This window comes from Diabrotica undecimpunctata, chromosome 10 (assembly GCF_040954645.1).
Source record: "Diabrotica undecimpunctata isolate CICGRU chromosome 10, icDiaUnde3, whole genome shotgun sequence".
Taxonomy (NCBI): domain Eukaryota; kingdom Metazoa; phylum Arthropoda; class Insecta; order Coleoptera; family Chrysomelidae; genus Diabrotica; species Diabrotica undecimpunctata.
In genome coordinates, this window is record NC_092812.1 from 80,618,867 (window position 1) to 80,641,893 (window position 23,027).

The window sequence follows — 23,027 nt, forward strand, 5'->3', positions numbered from 1 at the left end:
CTTACCTGTTGCTTTAGCTGTTGTTTCTTTCACAGTTTTCAAGGAATCTGCTTCAAGCTTAAAATTTTTGAAATAATAACACATTATATAATTATGATCTCACGAGATTATCCATTAATAACAGAATTAGTCTTTCTATTACTTTCTAAAGCCATAATTTAAAGAAACTGCCACAAACACACTTAACTATCCAAAATAATAAGAAATCTGAAAAATAACAGCCGCACTTCACTTTTGTGTTACGCACCTGACTACTGGGAGGAGACTGATGACAACCACCTAATCCACCCCAAGCGGACTTCAATTTTGGGTTTGTGCGCCTCGCCAACTTAAGTGGCGTTGACAGTAAGTCGATAAAACCTCACCAGCTACAGAAGGTCATGTAAGATGCCCCCATTTTCAGTTTTTATTAATCAACAAATTAACAGTCTATTGCATTTACCTTTATAAATACCATGAGGATAGTTTTTTAATACGGATGTCCTTCCAATGTTTTATGTGGCCATACAATGTTTTTAACAACTTTTTATGTAAGTAGTAAAAAACCAACGTGTTCTGTCTATATATTTAAATTTTAACTTACTTGTTTTTTAATATTGGTATTTTTACTCTCTCTTTTAGTAAACTGATGATGGAATAATTCAATTCCGAAAAGATCTTCTTTAAAATAAAAATTTTAAGCTTTTAATAAGCATTTTTTATACCTTAATACACACGAACACCACGTGCTTTGTATTCAACAGTTATACTAGCCACTCCTGGATATCTCCACTTCATGGTTTGTTCCAGTTTCACTTTTAATTTTAAACCATATTCAGCGCAGGGCTTACATAAATATAACAGGTAGCATGAAAACACTAACTGCTGCAATGGAGTCGGTCATTGGCATCACGCCTCTAGACATACAGTGTAGGTAAAAGTTTATGGTCGGGATGGTAAAATTTAACAGGATATCTAACGCAGATATAAAATCATATTTTCAGCGAACAGACAAAGATAACAATCATATTTCTCCTTGGTCTCCCCTCCATATTTCTTATTGCTACCCATTGCCCAGTAGTAAGACGATTAGTTCCGATGAGTTTCGATTAGTTGCGGTTAGTTCCGATCAGAGATATTTTACATATCTCTGGTTCCGATCATAGTACATAAAAAGAAATAGTAGTGCAAGAGAGATAGGGCAGCGGGGAAGTTTGTTTGGACGATTCCAGTCGTACGTAATGGCGGCGGCGCTACAGTCACTCTAGGTGGGGGTATGAGACGCATGTGCCGTGGAAGAATTGAAAATTGAAGAATGAAGGTTGGTGTTGTGTTGGTCTGTTGGTATTGTATTATTTGTATTGTACGCCGTACGCCATTGAAATATTGCAAGTTGAATTTTGTTTTGTTTTGTCTTTGTTGTAATCATCTTATTGATTGTTGATCGTTAAAATGGAACAAAAGAAAAGAAAAAGCCAACCATGTTGTGTTCCTGGTTGTAAGGACCACACAAGCAGTAGATTTCGTTTTCCAAATCCGAAAAATGAAATGGACACGTTGGAATGGTTGAAAGTAATTAAGAGAGGAGTATTAAACAATTATACACCTCTTACTGTTTACAATAAATTTCGTGTTTGCTCTAGACATTTTACAGACGAAGATAAAGTGGATTTTTACCAGCAATAGGTAAGCACTGTACCTCATAGCAAATGTTTGTTAGCAAACTTAAATTAAATAATATTTTGTATGTTTAAACTGTTATTGTTTAAATTAATGTTAATCCTATCATATGAATCTTACTTATATATTTTAAAATCATCAAAACTTATAAATCTAATTGTACTTAATTGTATTCGGCAAATATAACTTTGATTTTTAATATAAGTATTATGAATATTAATTGTAGTTAATTATTATAAATTTTGATGGGCCTTCTGGGCAACATATTATTTGGGTTCATTTCTGATGATGATAAAGATCAAGATATCTAGTACTTGTTTATTTATTAGTCCAACAGATTTATTTATTGGTTATGTTCTGTTAAAATATTGTATTTAAATTTCAGGCTCTCAGAATGCAGCAGATATTGAAGAAGAAGAAACTCAAACTATAAGGTTTATTGACGTACATGGTAATATCAAATATTCTATATTCTTTGGTAATATATTATAAAAATATGTCTTTACATTTTTCATTCAGTAAGTGTGCCAGATGCTATAACCACTTTCAAAGCTTTGCTTATAAATAATTTTATATCTTTTCATTCACCTGAAAGCAATTGTGAAAATGATGTTAGTGAGGGAGCATTAGATGCATTAGGTTTTTTTTAACAGGTGAGGTATTACCAGGTTGTAAACCTTTGGCACCTGAAGTGAACGTTTCACTTCCTCTTTCAGTTTCAAATGTTATGAGAACTCAGGTGGGAAGGTGTACTGTAACCTATGTTGCAGGATATGTAGCAAAGAAAGTATTGAAGGTTTCCTGTGAGCAATGTAAATATAATATGTTATTTAGAGTAAAGAAAGAGGATACAGATTTCATTGAAATTGAATTGTTTAAATTTTTCACCATTCAACTGTAAAATCCATTCAAATACAGGTATAAATATATGTAAATTTATTGTTAGACTTTCTCTGTATATGTGGTGTAAAAGTGTAAATGCAATTGTAAATGGCAGAGACCAGAAGTTTATTAACTTAAAAATAAACCAGACTACACTATGATAGATCCTATGAAATTAGTAGCTCACAGAAAATATGAAAGTAGGAGAAAACAATTTTGTAAGTACAGGTCATAAGTGTAATTAAATTATTTCCAGTATAAAACTGTACAATTTGTATGTTATTCATTCTTGTTTACAGTTTCATATTTCCATTTTGTTGTAAACAAATAAAATTGTGTTTTCTATTTACTGGACTCATATGGAATCTTTAAAATTCTTTTTATTGTTTTACATATATCTTCATCATCAAACATTTTCCATCTGCTCCTGAATCTAGGTCTTTCACAATTGCTTTCATCTGTATCTACCTTGTCTTATAGAACAAGGGTGAACAGTTTGGGAGAAATGCTATGTCCTTGTCTCGCTCCCCGTTGTAGTACATAGTTACATATTTTACTTTAATTATACATAATCACATATTTTCCTTTTATTATACATAGTTACATATTTTACTTTAATTATACTTAGTTACAAATTCATGAAATTCAAAGAAATTGCATATAATTTGTGAACACTGTGTATTTAAAAATTCTCCTTTGATGTAAGTTCTGGAAAGAATGTTACTTACTCTTTGTTTACAAAGGTTTTCAAAACATTTTAATTGTAAATGAATGAGATATTTTACTCATAAACATAGTTTATTTTTTATTTATATATGTTTGTGTGTAAAATACATTAGATACATAATAAATCTCTAACATATACACACACACACACACACACATATATATATATATATATATATATATACACAAACATACAAATAGCATAGCAAGACTAAAGAGCCTCATGCTGCTCTGCACTATTCAGTAAATATATAGATGAAACTAGCCTCCCATAGCACATCAGCGTGGTATGGGGGGGGGGGAGGGTGAGGAAAGCCTGGGGAGCATTGGGGCTCGAAGGAGTGGTCCCTAATTTACTAGGACCAATCTTTCTCACCTCAATGAATTGTATGCCTGAATGTCCATATGGGTATGCAAGTCTCCGCAGGTAGGGCTTACTTATTTCGGTTGCTGCTTGTGTGTAATTCCATATATCATTTTGCAGGTTGCAGTGAATAGATGGTTAAGTTCAGAATGGAGCCTAGTTTCGTGGATACAGGTGAAGACCACCACAATGGCAGTGATGACGATCTTTATAATTTATTATATCTCTGTGATTCCTCAAATTTTATAAATTACAGAAATAAATAAATTTTTAAGAATATCTGTTTTTTATGTTGATGTTTTAATGTAATGGAAAACAGATATAGTCACAAAATAATAAATAAAAACTTTTCCTGTGCCAAAACATATGTCTCTATCTGATATGTTATACATTTATGGTATACAAAATTGCATAAGTGTATACTACATTTTTGGACAGAGAATATATTTTGGCATAGAATAAGTTTTTATTTATTATTTTATGACTATATTTGTTTTCTATATAATATTCGGAACATTTTGAATTTCCCGCCTAAAATTCAGAAATTTATTTTTTGAATTTCCCGCCTAAAATTCAGTATATCCTTTTTGAATTTCCCGCCTTAAATTCAGAACCTACATTTTGAATTTGCCGCTAAATTTTTAGTTCCCGATTCCGAACTTATTTGGCGCTAGAAACTCTCTCCCCACTTTTTCTCCGGCACTTACCTTACTAGGGGGGGTATATACTATGGTTCCGATCCTAAGAAACTAGAGGTGGGTCGTTGACATTTTTATCGGAACCGTTTTTCGTAAACTGTAACTACTTGATTGTTTATCAGTAGTTTCAAATAAGCGAATACACAAAAACATATTGGCTATTATATTGAAAGAAACTAATGAAGGATATATTTATTATAACTTAAAAAATAAATTAAACAATACAAATAGTACTTACATTTACATGACACATTATTAAATCGCGAATCGTCTAAATTGACATTTAAAAACATACGTTTTTCCACTTTTCTTGTTGTTTCTTCTTTTGTTTAAAAATAAACCAGATTTTGAACATATGTTCACAATGAACAGATTTTGTTACAATAATACAATATTTTATGAATATAGTGGTTAAGTTAGGATATACATGGCGATGGTTTTTCCACCACTGTAATGGACAGTTCCAATCACCGTTCGAAATTTTTTGTGGTTAATATCATTAGACAAATACATGTCGACTTCTTTTATATCTCTAGATACAGGTGTATGTTTAGATGAGTCATGTCCAATAAATTCATCAAAAATACACCATGGACTTAAGTCATCTTTATCAGTTTCTTTTTCTTGTACTGGTTGATTTTCACTAGTACAATCTTCTTTTTCTTTTTTTATAGAAGTAACCAGCTTCTTAACTCTTTCTTTTGTTTTTTATAACTAGGTATTCTGATGAATGAATGAGTGTCGATTTACGATTGATCTGCATTTTCGATTTCAAATCTTTATTGATAGTTCGTCAAAGGATTTATTTATTGTAAATATTCAATTATGAATTATTTTTCTTAGTCAAAATTATTGACCTAGTATAAGAATAATAATTTTATTTTCAAAAAATGCGCATTTGTAGAAGATGCAGCTTTTATGGTCCACTTTCTGAATATTGCAATGATTGAAACTTCTCCTGACGTATTTCTGTCCGTTTCGACTACTTCTACTACAAGTACTGACATACTGCCACCGCCACCCAAGCGTCAAAAGGTGATGGATACTTCCATTAATAAAAATATTAGTTTAAAACAAAAGAAACAAATAGATATGGATTTAATAAACCTATGCAAATACTCGTTTCATCCGTTTTCCATAGTTGAAGAACGAGCTTTTAAAAAGCTTGCAGGGTGGATTCCTGGATATAAACGTTATTACGGTATTATTATTATTAAACGATATTACGTCAGGCTCATTACTTCAGGAATGTTATACCAAAACTAAGCAAATTATTAGATCACAAGTTGTTAAAGAAGTAGAAAATATCTGTATTACTACTGACCTTTGGACATATCGAGTAACTGAGAGTTACATCGCATTAACAGGACAATATTTAACCGAAAATTTAGAATTTAAAACGATTTTATTAGGCTGCTGCCATTTTTCTGGAAACCATAATTCAGAAAAGATCGCTTTTGAAATTAGTGAAATTATTTCACTAATTTCAAATTTCAGTTTCTAAAAAAACACATGTCAAAAAAAGTACCTTATCTTTAGAAAGGCTTTTAAAGTATCAATTACAACATAACAAAGTTCCCAAACGGCCAATCCAAGACGTGGAAACTAGGTAGAACTTCACCTATTACATGTTAAAAAGAATGACCAAGTTAGAAGAGGCAATCCGTTCCACTTTTGTATTAGTTAATACAGACTTAGACTTGGACCAAATCTAAATAATGAAGACTGGATTATTTTTTCTCAATTTTCCCACATTTTACGGCCTTTTAAAGAAATAACAAGTACAATGAGTGGCAAAAAATACTTGAAGGGTAGTTCAGTGATTGTTATGGTACGCTGCCTTCAAGAATCTTGCAATAAAATTTTAGCAAACGGTAACCTTACATCCATAGTATCCAACGTACTACAATTACTAATATCGGGTTTAGCAAAAAGTATTGTAAATGTAAACAGATGTTAAAAATCTGGTTTAATTTTTAATAAAAGAAGAACACGGTTAACAAGAAATAAAGTAGAAAAACTTACGGTTTTAAATGTCAATTTAGACGATTCGAGATTTAATAATAACGTGTAATGTAAATGTAAGTACGATTTACTATTTGTATTGTTTAGTTTATTTTTCAAGTTATAATAAATATATCCTTCATTAGTTTCTTTTACTTCAATAAATATACACATAAACGATAATAGCCATTATGTTTGTTTATGCAGGTACTCTCTTACTTGAAACTACTGTTAAACAATCATAGTTATTGTTTACGAAAATCGGTTTAGTCGCGTTAAGAGCGTAGACGCAAAATTTCAGGCCAACGCTTTTTAAATCTATTCATTTTTTTCGAATCCTGAGAAAACTAACAAATATTTTTGAAAAATTTAAACGCAGAATGAAAGGTGACATTATTGCCGAGGGCCGAAATAAACACAAAGTTTTTTTGAATGAGATACTTAAAATTCAAAATCATTCTAAATTTTCTCTTTTTTCGCCCCTGTAACTTATTAAAATAAACATAATAGAAGTTTTCAGAGACTTTTGGCCCTCGGTAATAATGTACTCTTTCATTCTGCGTTTAAATTTTTCAAAAATATTTATAAGTTTTCTCAGGATTCGAAAAAAAAAGAATGCCCACCTCTACTCGTTCGTTACCTGTGTTCCTACTTTGATTCGGTGCTTTGACTACGCGACATGAGACGTTGCCAAATAATTTCGTATGAAGGTTTATTTATTGTGGAGTTATATGCATTTTATTATTTTTATTGGAAATAAGGCACAATGTGACTTTAAAATAAGCTTATTTTGATGTTTAGATTTTTAATTCGGAAATCGTACTTAAAATACGAAACATTAATAAATTTTATTTACATTAAACGATTTCCGAAGTGGAAATCAAAATGTTAAATTAAACTTATTGTAAAGAAAAATTGTGGCAAATTTAAAATAAAAAACAGTAAGCTGCCATTTAAATCAATTCGCCCAAATTTGATTATCTTAGAACGTTGTTAAAATGCTAAAAAGACAACAGGTCAAATAAAACCAATAAGTTTGGCACCGTTGAACTTCTCCTCTTTTCTTAGTTCCACTAATGCTATTTCGACGATATAATGGGCTGACCTAATATACCTATCTCTTTTTAAATAGGTGTTTCTTACTCCATCTCACATAAGGTCCATACCGACCATAAACTTTTACCTACACTGTATGTTACAGAGCTGGCGCTGGTAACAATGATGCAACTGTGCTCAGTTGGTGCAAACCTTGATGTAGGAATGAGATATTTAAGAACTCGTTTTTGGCGAGGAGAGCTGGATGCACTGCCTCTGCTACAGGCAGACTGTGACTCAATTAAGCTAAAGTTTGTCTTTGACAAACCCTACAGAATCTAAACAGGACAGTATAGGGAGAAAAACGTGGCAAATGTGTATTGCATGGCTCCAAAATGGGGGAAGGCTCAGGATTCGGGATATACTCAAGATCACTGAATCTAAGAATAAAGTGGGGTATGAGCAAAAATGGACTAGCTAGCAACAGAAATGGACTTCTGGAGAAGAGCATAAGGCAAATCAAGAAGAGATCGGATACCAAATGAAAGAATACGAGAAATGAATAATAAGAAATGAAAAGTGATGGGAGTCAAGCATACAATAGTTGATGACATAAAAACAAAACAGTTAATATGGTACGGCCATGTACAGAGAATGCCAGATGACAGGATTCCGAAACAGATTTTGACGTGTACACCATAAGGAAGAAGAAAAAGAGGAAGGCCGAGAAGAAGCTGGAGAGAGGGAATTGAAAAAGAACTAGAGGAAAGAGAAATTCCTCCAGGCCTATGGTTAAATAGAGAAGAATGGCGGTTAGGAGTCGAAAGGCGTCGGAGAACGCTGTAAACCGATAGTAGTAGTAGTATGAGCAAAAATGACAGCGTAGTTCAGAGAGAACTGGCTGGTTTCTTCATAGCCACAAAAGAGATAACCCAAAAAGATATAGCCGGGAAAACTATAATAATCTGCACAGATAGCATAGAAGCGCTACTAATCTTGAATAGACCACGTGTCACATCAGGGTTAGTAATGGAGTGTTACGAGTCACTAATCAAGCTTTAGATGGGAATACCATCATCCTAAGGTGGGTTAAAGAAAACAATAGGAATAAAGGCAATCGCATTGCTGACTAATTGGCTACGAAGGCGGCAGGTCTAAGACTCTTAAGACCTGGGGAACTTTTTGGTTGGTCAACTAGAATAATCGCGGAAATTTTCAAAACTGGTCATTGTCAACTAAGCCAACACCTCTTTATACTGGGGCTAGTAGACAGACTTCTATGCAGGAAGTATAACGGAGAAGACGAAACTGTATAGCATGTCCTATGTGAATGCCTGGAGTTATCATTACTACGAGAGTACGCGTTCGGCGAGTCCTGGCCTACACCTTTCCACAAAAGCAAGATGTCCCCTGGCGATTTGTCCACCTTCCTAGAAATGGCAAGATGGACAATGAGCTAAGGACGACAGCTCCCTGGGAGGATGCACAATGGGTCAATTGTGGCCTTAGTGCTGTGTAACTTAACTCGCCCTCCCCTACAGATACAGATACAGATGTGTTCTAATTAATTTTTTTAATTAAATTTTGGTTTTAGTTTTTTTCTGGCTTTCCACCAAAGCTTATTTAGTTTAGCTTTAAAATATGCTCCGTTTTTTTATTTAAGTGAATTTATAAAGATGTTTTACTGTTAATCTTTCACTTTTGAAGTCAGTTTGTTTTTTTGCTTCCTCTTTTGTTTTCTATAATAATTTTTATAATATATCTATAAACTCTGCTTTGTATATTACTGACAAGATCTCACAAGTTCTCAAAATTATTGTTTAAATAATATAGTTCTTCCCTTACACCGTAAATTCTTTTACATATTAATAAAAATTGTAAACAAAAAGCTTTATTTAAGGTTTACCTCGAATACAAAATAAATTCATTAGTTATACTTTATATATTAAAACAAGTATAAAATGTCTTATCTTAGTTCTTAACATATTTGTGGTTATTTTAAATATTTAAAAATACTCACCAACATCTCATCGTCTGGAATTCTCGACAAAAGGTCGAGACTTTCATTACTGGGCACTGAATAAGGTCTCAATATCCTTCTAAAGAATTTGTTAATACCCCATAACATTAGTAAGTACCTAATTGGCAAGATGTACAAGACTACCGTTGCTACAACCATCAGGAATATGGCTATGCAGGATAAGTAAGGAACTGTGAAGTTGAACATACTGAAAATGAATTAATAATTATTAAAATATATTTTTAGAAATATTCTAACATGTAACAAAGATTTGATAAAAAAGAAAAAATTATTAAACTAAATTTATATTGTTTGCTTCAGTAAAATTAAATTGGTAAATTTTAATGGTAAATTTAATCTATATTAGGTACATAAAATACGAGTACCTTATTTGTGGTATCAGCAATAAATCCAGGTTTTAGACATTTTTTAAGTAAATACTACAAAGAACTTGGTTTAGTTCAATCTACATTGTGAGCTATTCATTTCAGGCAATGTTATTTAAATCCAATATACCTATATTGCTAGATGAATAATTCAAAACCAAACAAAAATGCAATAAATCCCAATTTAAGACTAGGCAAACTGACATAAATTCATCATATTTAACCAAACTGCAATAAATGCTTGAAATAATATCTTTGTGAAAGTTTTGTTTAGTTTGCGCAAATTACCAAAAGATGACAATCACAGTTTTATTCCTCTTTTTCTTCTATTTTATTATGTACAGTGTGACCCATTTAGATTGGAAACACCTCTATAAAATTTGAAGTTGTTAACCGATTTTAACCAATTTTTTTTTAATGTCATGTAATAAAAGGTCTATTGCGGGACAAAATAGGAAATATTGAGTTAAATTTTCAGGGCAGTCTACGATACTTTTTCTTCGTCGAAAATGGAAAATTTGTATTAGCGATTTTTTTATTAAAAAAATTTCTACGCCACTGGATTTAGAGTGGCTTCAAATAGCTATGACAGAAATTTCATTAAAATATATTTATTAATAACGAAGTTATAACAACTTAAAATTTTAAAACTCACTAAGCTGCGTGTCAAAAAAGAACACCCTGTATCAACAAATAACCATAAAACTAATTATTTTTCAAATAATTTTAATAATAAACCACTACTAGACAAAAAAATGTTTAAAATAGCATAAAAATTTAATGCAAGTAACGCACTTACATTATTATTAACTTTACATGCTACATCTCAGTTGCCATGACAACGATATTACTGTTTGATATTATTTGTGTCATACAAATTTCAGTGCTAGCATAAATTTATGCATAATATCTGCAACAATATTTACTTCAAATTCTTTTAATAATATTTTGTGTCATGGCTGCAAGATTAAGTTTGAGAGAAAAAATTGAAATTATACGTCTTTTGGGAGATAACGATAGAAGTGCCAGGGAAGTTTGTACAATATTTAATGACAGACATGTGAATCGTCCTAATATTAGCTGCGGTACGGTAAACAAAATAAATAGAATATTTAATGAATATGGTGCAGTATCAAAATTAATTTTAAAAAATAACCCGTTACAAAGAAGAAGAGGAAATGATAAAATCATTTTAGATCATTTCAGAAATAACCCTAATGCCAGTTTAAGGAATGCCAGTTTATATTTGAATGTGCCTCGAGAGAGTATTCGACGATGTCTTAAGGTAAATAATATTAAACCTTACAAACCAAAATTCTTACACACATTACAAGAAGGCGACGAAGCAAAACGTTTAGAATATTGTTTATGGGCCCAAGGGAAATTATTAAACAATATAAATTTTCTAAAAAAACGCGTTGTTTGCCGACGAAGCCACTTTCACTACAAAAGGAATAGTATCATTACAGAATTGTCGCTATTGGACAGCAGATAATCCCCATTGGGTAATAAACTGTAAAAGCCAGTATTCTCAAAAAATCAATGTCTGGTGTGGTATAATACTGAACGAGCGAGTTATTGGTCCTTTCTTTTTTAAAGAAAACTTGAACTCACGGAACTTTTTAGAATTTTTAAACACCGACTTGTGGGATGCTATTCATGAGCTTCCAATTAATAAACGATTAAATTTGTATATCCAGTTGGATGGGTGTTCTGTTCGTTACGCCAGAACCGTGAAGCGATGGTTAAATGAAAATTTTCCGAACCGTTGGAGAGGCCAGGGTAGTCCGTTGATAGATTGGCCACCCAGATCTCACAATTTTAGACTTCTTTCTCTGGGGAGTTATCAAACAAAAAGTTTACCAAACCCGTGCAAGAGACGAAAACGAATTTCGTGCAAGAATTCGACAGGCATGTGCAGAAATTACTCCCCAACAACTAAGAAATTTGATTAGAAATATTCATAAACGCTACGACAAATGTATCCAATTAGATGGTGGATTGGTAGAGGCAACTAGGATTAAACTAAAATTATGTTTCTATGTTTCTGTTAATACAGAATGTTTTTTTAACGTTAATACAGAGTGTTTTTTTCTTAGTCAGTTTTAAAATTTTAAGTTGTCATAAGTTTGTTATTAATAAATATATCTTAATGAAATTTTTGTCATAGCTATTTGAAGCCACTCTAAATCCAGTGGCGTAGAAATTTTTTTAATAAAAAAATCGCTAATACAAATTCTCCATTTTCGACGAAGAAAAAGTATCGTAGAATGCCCTGAAAATTTAACTAAATATTTCATATTTTGTCCCGCAATAGACCTTTTATTACATGACTTTAAAAAAAAATTTGGTTAAAATTGGTTAACAACTTCAAATTTTATAGAGGTGTTTCCAATCTAAATGGGTCACACTGTATAAGAATGTATTTTGTTACTTAGGTATTTTATAGAGAGTTGTTTGTTTGTACAGTTGGATCAGACACTGCATGTTAATTTACTAAAATGAAAGACGTTATATCTAGTATTTGTGTAAAAGATGGTAACAAGGGAAGTCGAAAGAGAATGGCTAAAGTGTCTAAAAGATCGGTTAAAAAAAGTAATAGGTAAAAATAAACTAACATTTATTATTTCGTACGGTTTTAAATGATAATTTAAATTTTTTGTAGGTATGAAGATAAAGATTCGTTAGTAAAGAAGTTTAAGAGGCCTGTAATCATTCAGGTCTTCTTCTTGATATGCCTATCCGTTACGAATGTTGGCGATCATCATGGTAATCTTTATCTTATCTGCAGCAGCGCGGAAAAGCTGAATAGATGTTGTATTGAACCAGATTCTAAGGTTCTTTAACCAAGATGTTCTTCTTCTTCCTGGACCTCGTTTTCCAAATATTTTTTCTTGCAGGATGGCTTGAAGGAGAGCATATCTGGATTCACTCCGCATAATATGTCCGAAGAACTGTAACTTTCGAGATTTGATGCTGGCCAGTACCTCTCGGTTCTTATTCATTCTTCTGAGGACCTCCTCATTTGTGAGTCGGCCAGTCCACGGGATCTTAAGCATTTTCCGATATAGTCACATCTCAAATGCTTCCAGTTTTCTGCACATATCTTCGTTCAAGGTCCACGATTCAACACCATAAAAAAGGACAGAGAAGACGTAATCATTCATTTACGCTACGGATGATAAATGAGAGCAAAATACAAAACTTAAAACTGTTCTAACAAAGACCTATGTCCTGTGGCGTATTTGTTCTATCGTATAAATACCTTTCATAGTATCTACGAATTAGTTAAAAATAATAAATTGATATTAGGTCGAATGCTCGAATAAATGAACTTTGATCAAACGAAAGGCAGATATCGAGCACAGTTTATTAATTAAATCTTGATGATGATGATAGTGTGTTTGGCATGGAAACTAGTCCTTTTGCCACAGATTTTTAAATGATTTATGTTATGTTTATCAATTAAAAACTTGATTGTACTAAATTTATATTATATATCCGGATGCATATAAGTGATTACATATAAGTTCGTATATAGATTTCTGATTCAATGACAGTAGGTGGGTTATGTTTACTGGAAGTTGCACATTACTTTTAACTAGGTTTTCATAAAACGTAGATGAGAGTGCTTTATTTTTAATACATCCAAACAGGATGTGATTAACATCACACTGGGAAATATTATCGCATAAACACTTTCCTGATTCTATAATGTTTAATCTAGCCAGGTGAGCAGGAACAGCACCGTGACTAGTTTTTAATCTTGTGATAGTTGCTGCTGATCGTTTAGATATATTATAATGGAATATGTGTGGTAATTCTGTTAGGGATGGTAACGTAGGATGGATCTTGTAATAATGATTATTTGAAGTATTCGCCAATATTTTCCATCTGTCTTGCCAGTTAAAATTTATTTTTTTAGTATAAAAATTGATTAGGTCTGATACTGTGTAAATATGTTCTTGTATACCTGAATGAGTAGAATCCTTAGCGAGCTCGTCTACTATTTCATTACCTTTTATCCCGGAGTGACTTTTTGCCCAAATAAATGTTATATCTTTGTTTCTCATTTTTTGTTTAATGTCACATATTAGCTCACATGTTTTATGGTTTAACTCAGTATTATTAAGTCCACTAAGAATTGACTTAGAGTCTGAGATGATCACAGCATCTTGCAAATTTGCGTGCTCTAGCCAATCCAGAGCTTTCCTAATAGCTACCTCTTCTGCTGTGTAAATAGAGCAATGTGGAGGAAGTTTTATTTTAAGTGATTTGTTTTTGGAAGGAATATACACTGCAAACCCTACTTTCCCATCGTTCAGTTTCGAGCCATCTGTGTAAATTATAGTTTTATTAGTATATTCACTCAATATGGAGTTCAACAGCTTGTTATTTATTTGATGTGAATCTGAATATTTCGGAAATATAATATTTAATTTTTTGAAGATTGTATTAAATTCTAATTTATAAGATGGTTTAATATAATTTGTTGAAAGTGTAACCGGTAAATCATTGGTTTCCAGAAAGGCATCTGCTAATGGTGGTGAATTTTTTATTCTCCAATAATTGTTTACTAGATTTTGAATGGATAATTCATACAGCATACTTAGTAGGCCACTTGTTCTAGCCCTTAATTTTAATACATATTTTGTTGCTAATAAATTTCTACGATATTCTAGTGGCATTTCATTACTTTCAGCAAGTAACAGGGGACATGGTGTTGATTTCATAGCACCCAAAGTTAATCTCAAACTTTTAAACTGAATACGATCTATTTTTAGTAAATGTGTTTTGCTTGCTGCTCCGTATAACACACATCCGTAATCCAAAATTGATCGCACGTAGGTCCTGTAAAACATCAATGCAACTTTGGGATCAGCACCCCATTTCCTGCAAGTGACACATTTAAGGAGATTGATGCCTTTCTCACATCTTTTTTTTACGTATTGGACATGTTTAGACCATAGTAATTTGGGGTCTAGGATTATACCAAGATATTTATACTCAGTGACAACGGGTATATCATATCCTGACAGGTGTAGACTATCAGGCGTACGTAACCTATGTCTTGTAAATATCATAATGGCAGATTTTTCTGGGGATATAGTAAGTTCGTGGTCTTTAGTCCAATTATCTACTAGTTTCATGATGTGTTCCAGGACCTCCACACAATCGTCATATGAATCACGGACGGAGTAAATACATATATCATCGGCGTACTGTATACATTTTATGGAATCAACAAAAATGTCGTGTATACTTGCCGAAAATATGTTGAAGAGAATTGGGCTTAATACAGACCCCTGTGGTAATCCTATATGAGTTATTCGTGGACCATATAACTGATTACTATGGTCTCTGATATATAAAGTTCGGTTGCTAAAAAGATTAACTATATTAGCGGATAAATTTGTGGACAACCCCAGTTTGCATAACTTTGAATGCATTACTGTTAAATTAACACAGTCGTAAGCGCCTTTAAGGTCTAGAAAGAAACATGCTAAATATTTATTTTTTGAAAAATTTAGTTGGATATCTGTTGTTAAGTGACTTATTGCATCTAGTGTTCCCAGACCAGATCGAAATCCGTATTGAGTGCTTGGCAAAAGATTATAGTGTTCGACTGTCCAGTTAAGACGATTTTTGATAATTCTTTCGAAAGTTTTTGTTATACAAGACAATAGAGAAATGGGTCGATAAGACGATGAGAGAGTTTTGTCTTTGTTGGGTTTGATAAAAAGACATATAATTGTTTCTTTCATTTTGTCAATGTAATTTCCTTTCAAAAGCCAATCATTAAATATTTTTAATAAGTGATTTTTTGCCTTATCGGGAAGGTGGTTAATTATGGAATAAGTAATATAATCTTTCCCGGGCGCAGTAGATTTTGATATTTTAATAGCTGCATCCAGTTCTTGGATGTTTATTGGATTTTCTAGTAATTTAAATTTACTGGAATTGCATATTGATACGTGTTTTAATTGGTCTTGCACGTATGGTGGAGCGAACTTGTCAAGTAACTCTTCTATTAGCTCTGTTGAAATTGGTTGTGTCTTTGAATGATAATTTTTGTTAGCCATTTTATTAACAAATTTCCATATTTTGTTGAGCGGTGTATTTTTATTGATAGTATTTACAAAGTTGATCCAAGATGTTTTTTGTTTTTTCATAAAAGCAACTTTGCATTTGGCTTGGATGTGTTTAAATTTTAAATAATTTTCAAGATTTGAGACAATATTATACTCTCGAAAAGCTTTTTTTCGACACGATATTAAATTTTTACATTCGTCGTCCCACCATACGGGAAGACCGGATTTTGGTTGAAATGATTTTTGAGTAATCATAGCAGAGTCTGCAGCTTCGCTAATTGTTTTTATTAAGTTATTAAACATTTCCAAAGATGTAACATCTATAGAATGAGTGTCTAGAAGGCATTTTTCTAAGTAATTTTCAAATATAGACCAGTTCGCTGAAGACTCTTTCCATTTTGTGGAAGTATGGATTGTTCTTGGGGAATATTTCAAATCTAGGGTAATTTGGATAGGGATGTGGATTGTACCTAGTGAGTCATTTAGAGGATTCCAGGTAGTAAAGCCTGTTAAATGAGGAGATACTAATGTTAAGTCAATCATTGAAGGACGTTCGTTTGGTCTGGATATTTTGGTTGGTCTTCCGTCATTGAGTAAAATTAGATTAGTATTGTCTAAAGCGTCAGCTAAAATATTACCTTGTGCACTATCCTGTATGGAACCCCACCTACAGTGATGACTATTAAAGTCGCCCCCAATTAAAACTCTGCCTTTTATTTGTCCAAATAAATTTTCCCAATCTTTGGATGAGACATATATTTTAGGAGGTTTGTAAACACATACCTACTATTGATAATTTAACTTGTTCTAGAAAGACACCGCAAACCTCTATATTTGGATTATAATTTGTTTTGAATTTTATATCTGAAAAGGAAATGTTGTTTGCAACTAAAACAGCAACGCCTCCATAGCCATCACGTCGATCAACTCTAACATTATTAAAACCTTTAATATATAAATTTTTATTTTGTGACAACCAAGTTTCGTTCAGAAGAATGACATCAATTGTATGACTTTCTAGAAAATTAAGCAAATTAGTCTTTTGTTTTATAATAGATTGGCAGTTCCACTGAAGAATATTAAGTGTTCTATGATTCCCCATCACTATCGTTGTCTGATAAACAAGAAAGTATATTTCTGATTTCATTTTGAGTGACTTTTTGGAATTCAACTGAGACTAGTTTGGGGTCAATTTGTTTAATTATTCTTTCTAAAGCAAATGGAATTTCTTGTAGAATTTGTAATTGTATTTTTTCTTTATATGCTATAAACTCATTACGATATGGGTTAGGAATTATAGGATGTGACACTGATTTTGTTTTAGAAGTTGAAGGAAATTGTAAGGCAGTTTTACATTGAGTCGGGGATATGGCTTTTCGTTTAAGAGGATTAGAAGTTTGTTTAGGTTTAGGAACGAATGAATTGTTTACTGTACGGCCATTTTCCGCAGTCGGGAGTTGGGGAAAGTTATTTAAGTTGCTAAGCAATTCAAATTTATTATGTGTCGTAATTTTGGCATAGGATGGATTTTTTGCTAAAAACTCAGCTTCTTTAAATGTAGTATTCTCAATCGCCATTATTTTTTTAATATTATATTGATGTTGATAAGCTGGGCATTGTTTCGTTAGAGTCGTATGATCGTTTGTTTTACAGTGAAGACAATATTGTGAGTTACTACAACGGGAGTTGTCTTCGTGTTCTTTGCCACAATTTTTACATAAGCTGAAAGTGGACTTACACTGTCTGAGAGTATGACCAAATTTAAAACAATTTAAACACTGTACCACAGGGTATATGTATTGTTCAACTTGAAACCTTACCAAATCTAACGTAATATATTGAGGAATAATATTTCCTTCAAATGTTAAAATTACCATTTGCCTAGGAACAAAAATAGTTTCATTATCTGAATCAATAAGTTTTCTTTTCATACGTCTTACCTCGGTTATTTTTTGGTCGGAAATAATATTATTCATCATATAATTTTCGTCCAAAAAAGTATCAACTTGTCTAATTATGCCTTTTTTGTGATTAAAAAAATTCGGAATGTACGCAATAAATTTGTTAGAAATAATTATGTCGTGATTGACTAAACTATTTGCACAAGTGTAAGAATTAAAAATTACTTTCACTTTATTTCTACCGACGAGTTTAATATCGACAACATCTTTCTTAAAAAAGTTATTAATGAATAAATAATGACCTACTCGGACTGGTGATAAACGTTTAATATTTGGGTCGATGGACTCGACAAAAACAAAAAACGGGCCTTTATCAGAGGATTTATACCTATTATTTAAATCAAAACGGGCACTTACTGCCTCCATATTTTCACCTTTATCAGGGGGTGGCTTTTCGCCACCCAAGGAATCATCCATTTTTAAATATAAAGAACAATCCTACCTTGTTTTATTATTCCTTACTATTTAAAAAACTAAACTTTAACTGCTTAGAAATTGAAAACTAATTAGCACTTAATTGATGTGGACACTATCGATGCCAGCACACAACTCTGTAATTAAATCTTGTCCAAGTACTTTCGCTTCCTTTTAGCCGTTTTAAAAAAAAAATTAAAATTTTAAACTGTTTGTCCTTGTGTCGTGTAGTATAATGTACAATTTTATGTTTATGATATTCTCAACAGATTGTTGGATAGGCCAAAATTGACAAAATGCCCCTGAAGAAGCTCTAGGAAACGAAAGTACTTGGGTAATATTGAATTAATAAACTGTGCTCGATATCTGCCTTTCATTTGATCAAAGTTAAAAATAATAAAACCAAAACACAGATTTTCAAGTCAAGGTGTTTGGGACTTCTGCAATATTCTATTTGGACGGATTTTAAGTCTTTCCGCCTACTTAAAACTGGCAACACTAAGCTCAAAGGTTCCATAAGATTTAAATAGCCGTATGCTGCGCCTACTGCGAGTGACTGCGAAACGCGCTTTTACATGAGATAGAGGGATGATCATAAGAAAAATTCTACAACAATAGGGACAAGATCATTGGTGGACAGCCATCGAAGAGAATATGGGCACAGCTGTGTCTAAAAATGGATTAAATATGCACCTATGTAAAAAAACAGACATAATTTTTATCCTATGTAAATTTTTGTCTTGTAATATGATTTGATATAATTAATAACTTACTTTTTAATACCTTCCAACAAGGATGCAATCCATCCACTCGCATTCTGAACACCCTGCGTTACTTCTTCAATCGCCTGCAAACGTTCTTTCAGACTTTTCTTTTCTTCTTTCTCTTTGTCTTCTTCGTCGTCGTCTTCTCCTTCTGAATCCTGCGATTCATCCCACGGGACTTGTAAAGGTCCTAATAAAGATCGTACTATATACTGTTTTAAGAATACCAAGAGAACTAATATCGGAAACATCCATGGTTGGAAATAGTAGCAAAGTATAACCCAAACTACCAATGCCGCAAAACTTTGTAGTTTTGACTCCCATTCAAAACAATTTCTAAAATATTAAATAAGATTTACAGCACATTTACAATTAACTAGAAATACAATAGGTATATCATGGGACATAATGTGATGGAGTTGTGAAGAAAAAATATTATCTTGTTTTCAAGAATAATTCTAAGGATAATGCAAGGAAAAAGGAAAAAATTAAAAAAAATTGCCTTAATGTTTAGGATCATTATTGAAAAAACTTACGTTAGATAAAAATATGTATTCAAGAAGTATCTGATTACTTACTGGAAAAGCTTGCCGACTTCTAAGAAATACATAACAAATACTTTTAGCCTTAGAACATTTTTTACAAAAACTTGCCGCTTAAACTTTACTTCAGTTTGCATATATTTCTCCTCCCTTGGATTTAAAGTTCTTATAAACGCTCTCATAGGATTCCGCTGAATTATCATTTCTAGAAGAATTTGTGGTCCATTTCCTTTCGCCCTCGTTCGTAGTTTTTTATCCTTTAGAGCAAACCACGTTTTTTCTCCATTTCGTATTCGTAGAAGCGGAATTGCAATCTTTCCTGAAAATAAGTACTTATTATTAATATACAGGGTGCGGCAGATAAATGTCCAATTAGAAATATCTCGAGAAATAAAGGTAACTGACTAATGAAAATTGGTATGAAGGGGTTTTAAAGAGTGACCTATTTAATGAATTTTTTAATTTTAGAAATATTTTCGTTATTTTGAATATTTTTTGTTTATAGTTTCCTTATCCTATTGTGAACCGTTTTTAAGTTATAATGGTTTTTATATGAAAATTACACTTTTCTACCATGTTATAATATTCAATATCCGCTAACGTAATTTAAATAAAAGTTTCTATTTTTTAGGTGCTTATTAACCAGATATAGTATTATCGTTTACAGTGTAAAGTTGTCTTTTTTATTATACAGGATGTTGTCAAAATTGGCATGAAACCAGCATCCTAAATTTTCGCCTCATTCCTTTTTTTCAAATAGGTCGCGTTCACACATCACTGTGAAAATAGTGATTGTATGTTCTTTACAAATTGCTCTGAAACACTTGGCGCATTTTGATGCTGTTTTTGTATTTTTTTTCTTGGGGCAATAGGAGCATTTTGGCCTTGCACCTGCTTGATTTTCCTCAGGAACATCTCGTTTCTGTGTCAAAGGAAGAGATTCAGATATTTTTTAATTTGCAAAGTTAGCAAAAATGGCAAGTTTTGGGCCGCTCTTTTTTGCATATGTGGGGTAATGAGTTGTCTGGGTAAAATTTTCAGATACCCACGTCTTGGTTGGCAGGAATCTAATACATTTGTCCTAAATATAATGTTTTCATTTATTCCAGCGATGATTAGCATAGTAAAAAAACAGTCAACGGCCACCTACATGTGATTCTTGCCACTGAATAAAGACTCTTCAGTTGGTCCACTGAATCTACTCCCGATTTTGTTTGATTGTAAAAGTAACTACTTCTGGTTTGCAAGCTTCACCACTTTCCTCGTTAATTTTGTCATATTCCTGGAGGGTTGACAAAAGCAGGACATTCTTATTTGTTTTTGGGACGTACGAAACTAATAAACATTCACCACCAAAAGCAAATAAACTGCTACAAATTGGCTTTTTTTTAGTTGCAACAAATATTTCAGGAATTTCACGTTTGTTTTTTCTAATTGTCCCAACTAAAGTTATTTTTTTCTTTTTTAATTCTTCGGCCAAAGGAACTAACGTGAACCAGTTATCACAGGTTAAATTTCGTCCTAAATTCATAATGGGTTCACACAATCGTTTCACCACACTGGCTGGACTGTTGTCAATACAAAATGGACTATCAGGCTGCTTTCCTGCGTAAATCTCCATTTTCACAGTATAAAATACACGACTCTCAGTCAAGGCAAATATTTTTATCCCGTATTTGTTTGGTTTACTCGGGATATATTGCCTGAAGCTGCACCTTCCACGGAAACCCTCCAGCATTTCGTCAATAGTACAGTTCTTACCAGGCATGTAGCAGGCTTGGCTTCTTTCTATAAGTATCTGAAATATATTTCTTATTGGAGATAGCTTATCAATTAATTTGCGTTGAGCTCTGGTGTGAATATTATCAGCACATAGTGCTCGAAGCAACAAAGAGAAACGTTTCAGGGGCATTACCATTTTGAATAACTCTGGTGCTGTAGAATCGTTGCTCCATAGGTCATTTAGGTTGGTATGTGGGGATTTCAAAACTCCTGCCATGTACAACAATCCAAACACTGCTTTTATTTCGTCACAGTCAGTATCTAAAACATCTCGTTTGCGTGTATAGTTGCTTCTAATTTTCTGTAGGTACAAATTTGTGCACGTCACAATTTCTTCAATAACATCATCTCTTATGAGCAGGTTCTAACTTTCATATGGAGTTTTAACATCTTTTGCCGCATGTTCCACTCCCGGTGGTTTTCTAGTAATATTGTGCTGTGGAATACGGTTAGGTTTTCGCTCACGGTGAACTTTCCAAAGGGTTTTTTTGTCTCTGCCGATATATTTGGGACCATCTTCAGACCAAAGCGTTGAAATAGTATTTGTCGTATCATCGGCCGAAAACACTGAGTCTGTCTCATGATTAGAACTGACTTCTACTGACTCTATGTCGCTTTCTTCATCGTCCAAATTTTGCTCTTGCGTCTGTTCAAGTAACAAATCCCCTTGCTCTAATTCTTCATATATTTTTAACAGTCTGGCCTCTTCTTTAGGATCCATTACACAATAATATTTTAAAGTTATATAATTTAAAACACAAAGTCAATAAAAAAATCCAACAAAAATTACTCTGTAGCTTTCCAAAATCATCACGTTGTTAGTCGCGGGTGAGCTAATCGCTCATTTCTCGACATCTGCGTTTAATCAATACTTGGAATAGACTGACGGTTGCTCGATCACAATTCTGCGTAAAACATTCTATACACAATAGTAGTAGGGAGTATTACATAAGCGTAGTTGCCAATGTGAGTAAAATTGTGAAAAATGTTAAAAAAAAAGTAAAATGGTAAATGGTAAAATGGCACCATGCGACCAACGCAGGGTTAATAACGATCACAATAAATGTACATCAAAAAATTTTGTATATCTAATATGTGTATCCTACCACATAAAACTATATCCCAAGAAGATTTAACAACTATTTTGGAACAAATTCCTTCACCTAGAATTATCGTTGGAGATGATAACTGACACAATCCGATGTGGGGTTCCATAAAACTGAACCCGACAGGACGAATTATAGAAGATATTATAACATCCCAAAATCTGAATCTACTTAACGACTAAAAACCAACCAGATTCAGCATACAAAATGGCACATCATCAGCAATTGATATTTCTCTGTGTGACCCAGTTCTGTCCACTACGTTAACATGGGACGTTCTACCCCACTACCACATTATAATATCTTTAACACATCAGAAAATCACAAATATAGAATGGCCTGTCTCAAAGTGGAATATTAAAAATGCTGATTGGACTAACTTTACCAAACAGATCGAACATGACATTAACAAAATCAACTTCACATTATCAAACGATATTGAAAGTTTTAAAGTACATCTTTACAAATCATCACAGCAGCTGCAGAGACGTATGTAAGAAAAACAAAAATTTTAAAGAGACATTAACCTTTTCCGCGGTGGACACCTGAATGCAGCCAAGCTACAAAAGTGTATAGGAAAGCTTTCAATAGA

At 32.6% G+C, this 23,027-nt stretch overlaps 1 protein-coding gene and 1 long non-coding RNA gene across 2 annotated transcripts in view; one reads left to right on the forward strand and one right to left on the reverse strand.

The window, feature by feature from the left end:
• LOC140451782 (multiple C2 and transmembrane domain-containing protein-like) overlaps nt 1–23,027 on the reverse strand; it is a 55,102-nt gene that overhangs the window by 28,335 nt on the left and 3,740 nt on the right. Inside the window, exons 2-4 of the mRNA XM_072545638.1 lie at nt 19,584–19,866; nt 19,015–19,341; nt 9,389–9,596 (exon numbers count right to left, since the gene is read on the reverse strand). Of these exons, the coding sequence (XP_072401739.1) occupies nt 9,389–9,596; nt 19,015–19,341; nt 19,584–19,750 (702 nt within the window). The 5' untranslated portion in view covers nt 19,751–19,866. The remainder of the gene's footprint in view (nt 1–9,388; nt 9,597–19,014; nt 19,342–19,583; nt 19,867–23,027) is intronic.
• LOC140451583 (uncharacterized) lies at nt 1,147–3,910 on the forward strand. Its single transcript, XR_011952085.1, has 2 exons — nt 1,147–1,665; nt 2,045–3,910. It is a non-coding gene; the product is annotated as an uncharacterized lncRNA (long non-coding RNA).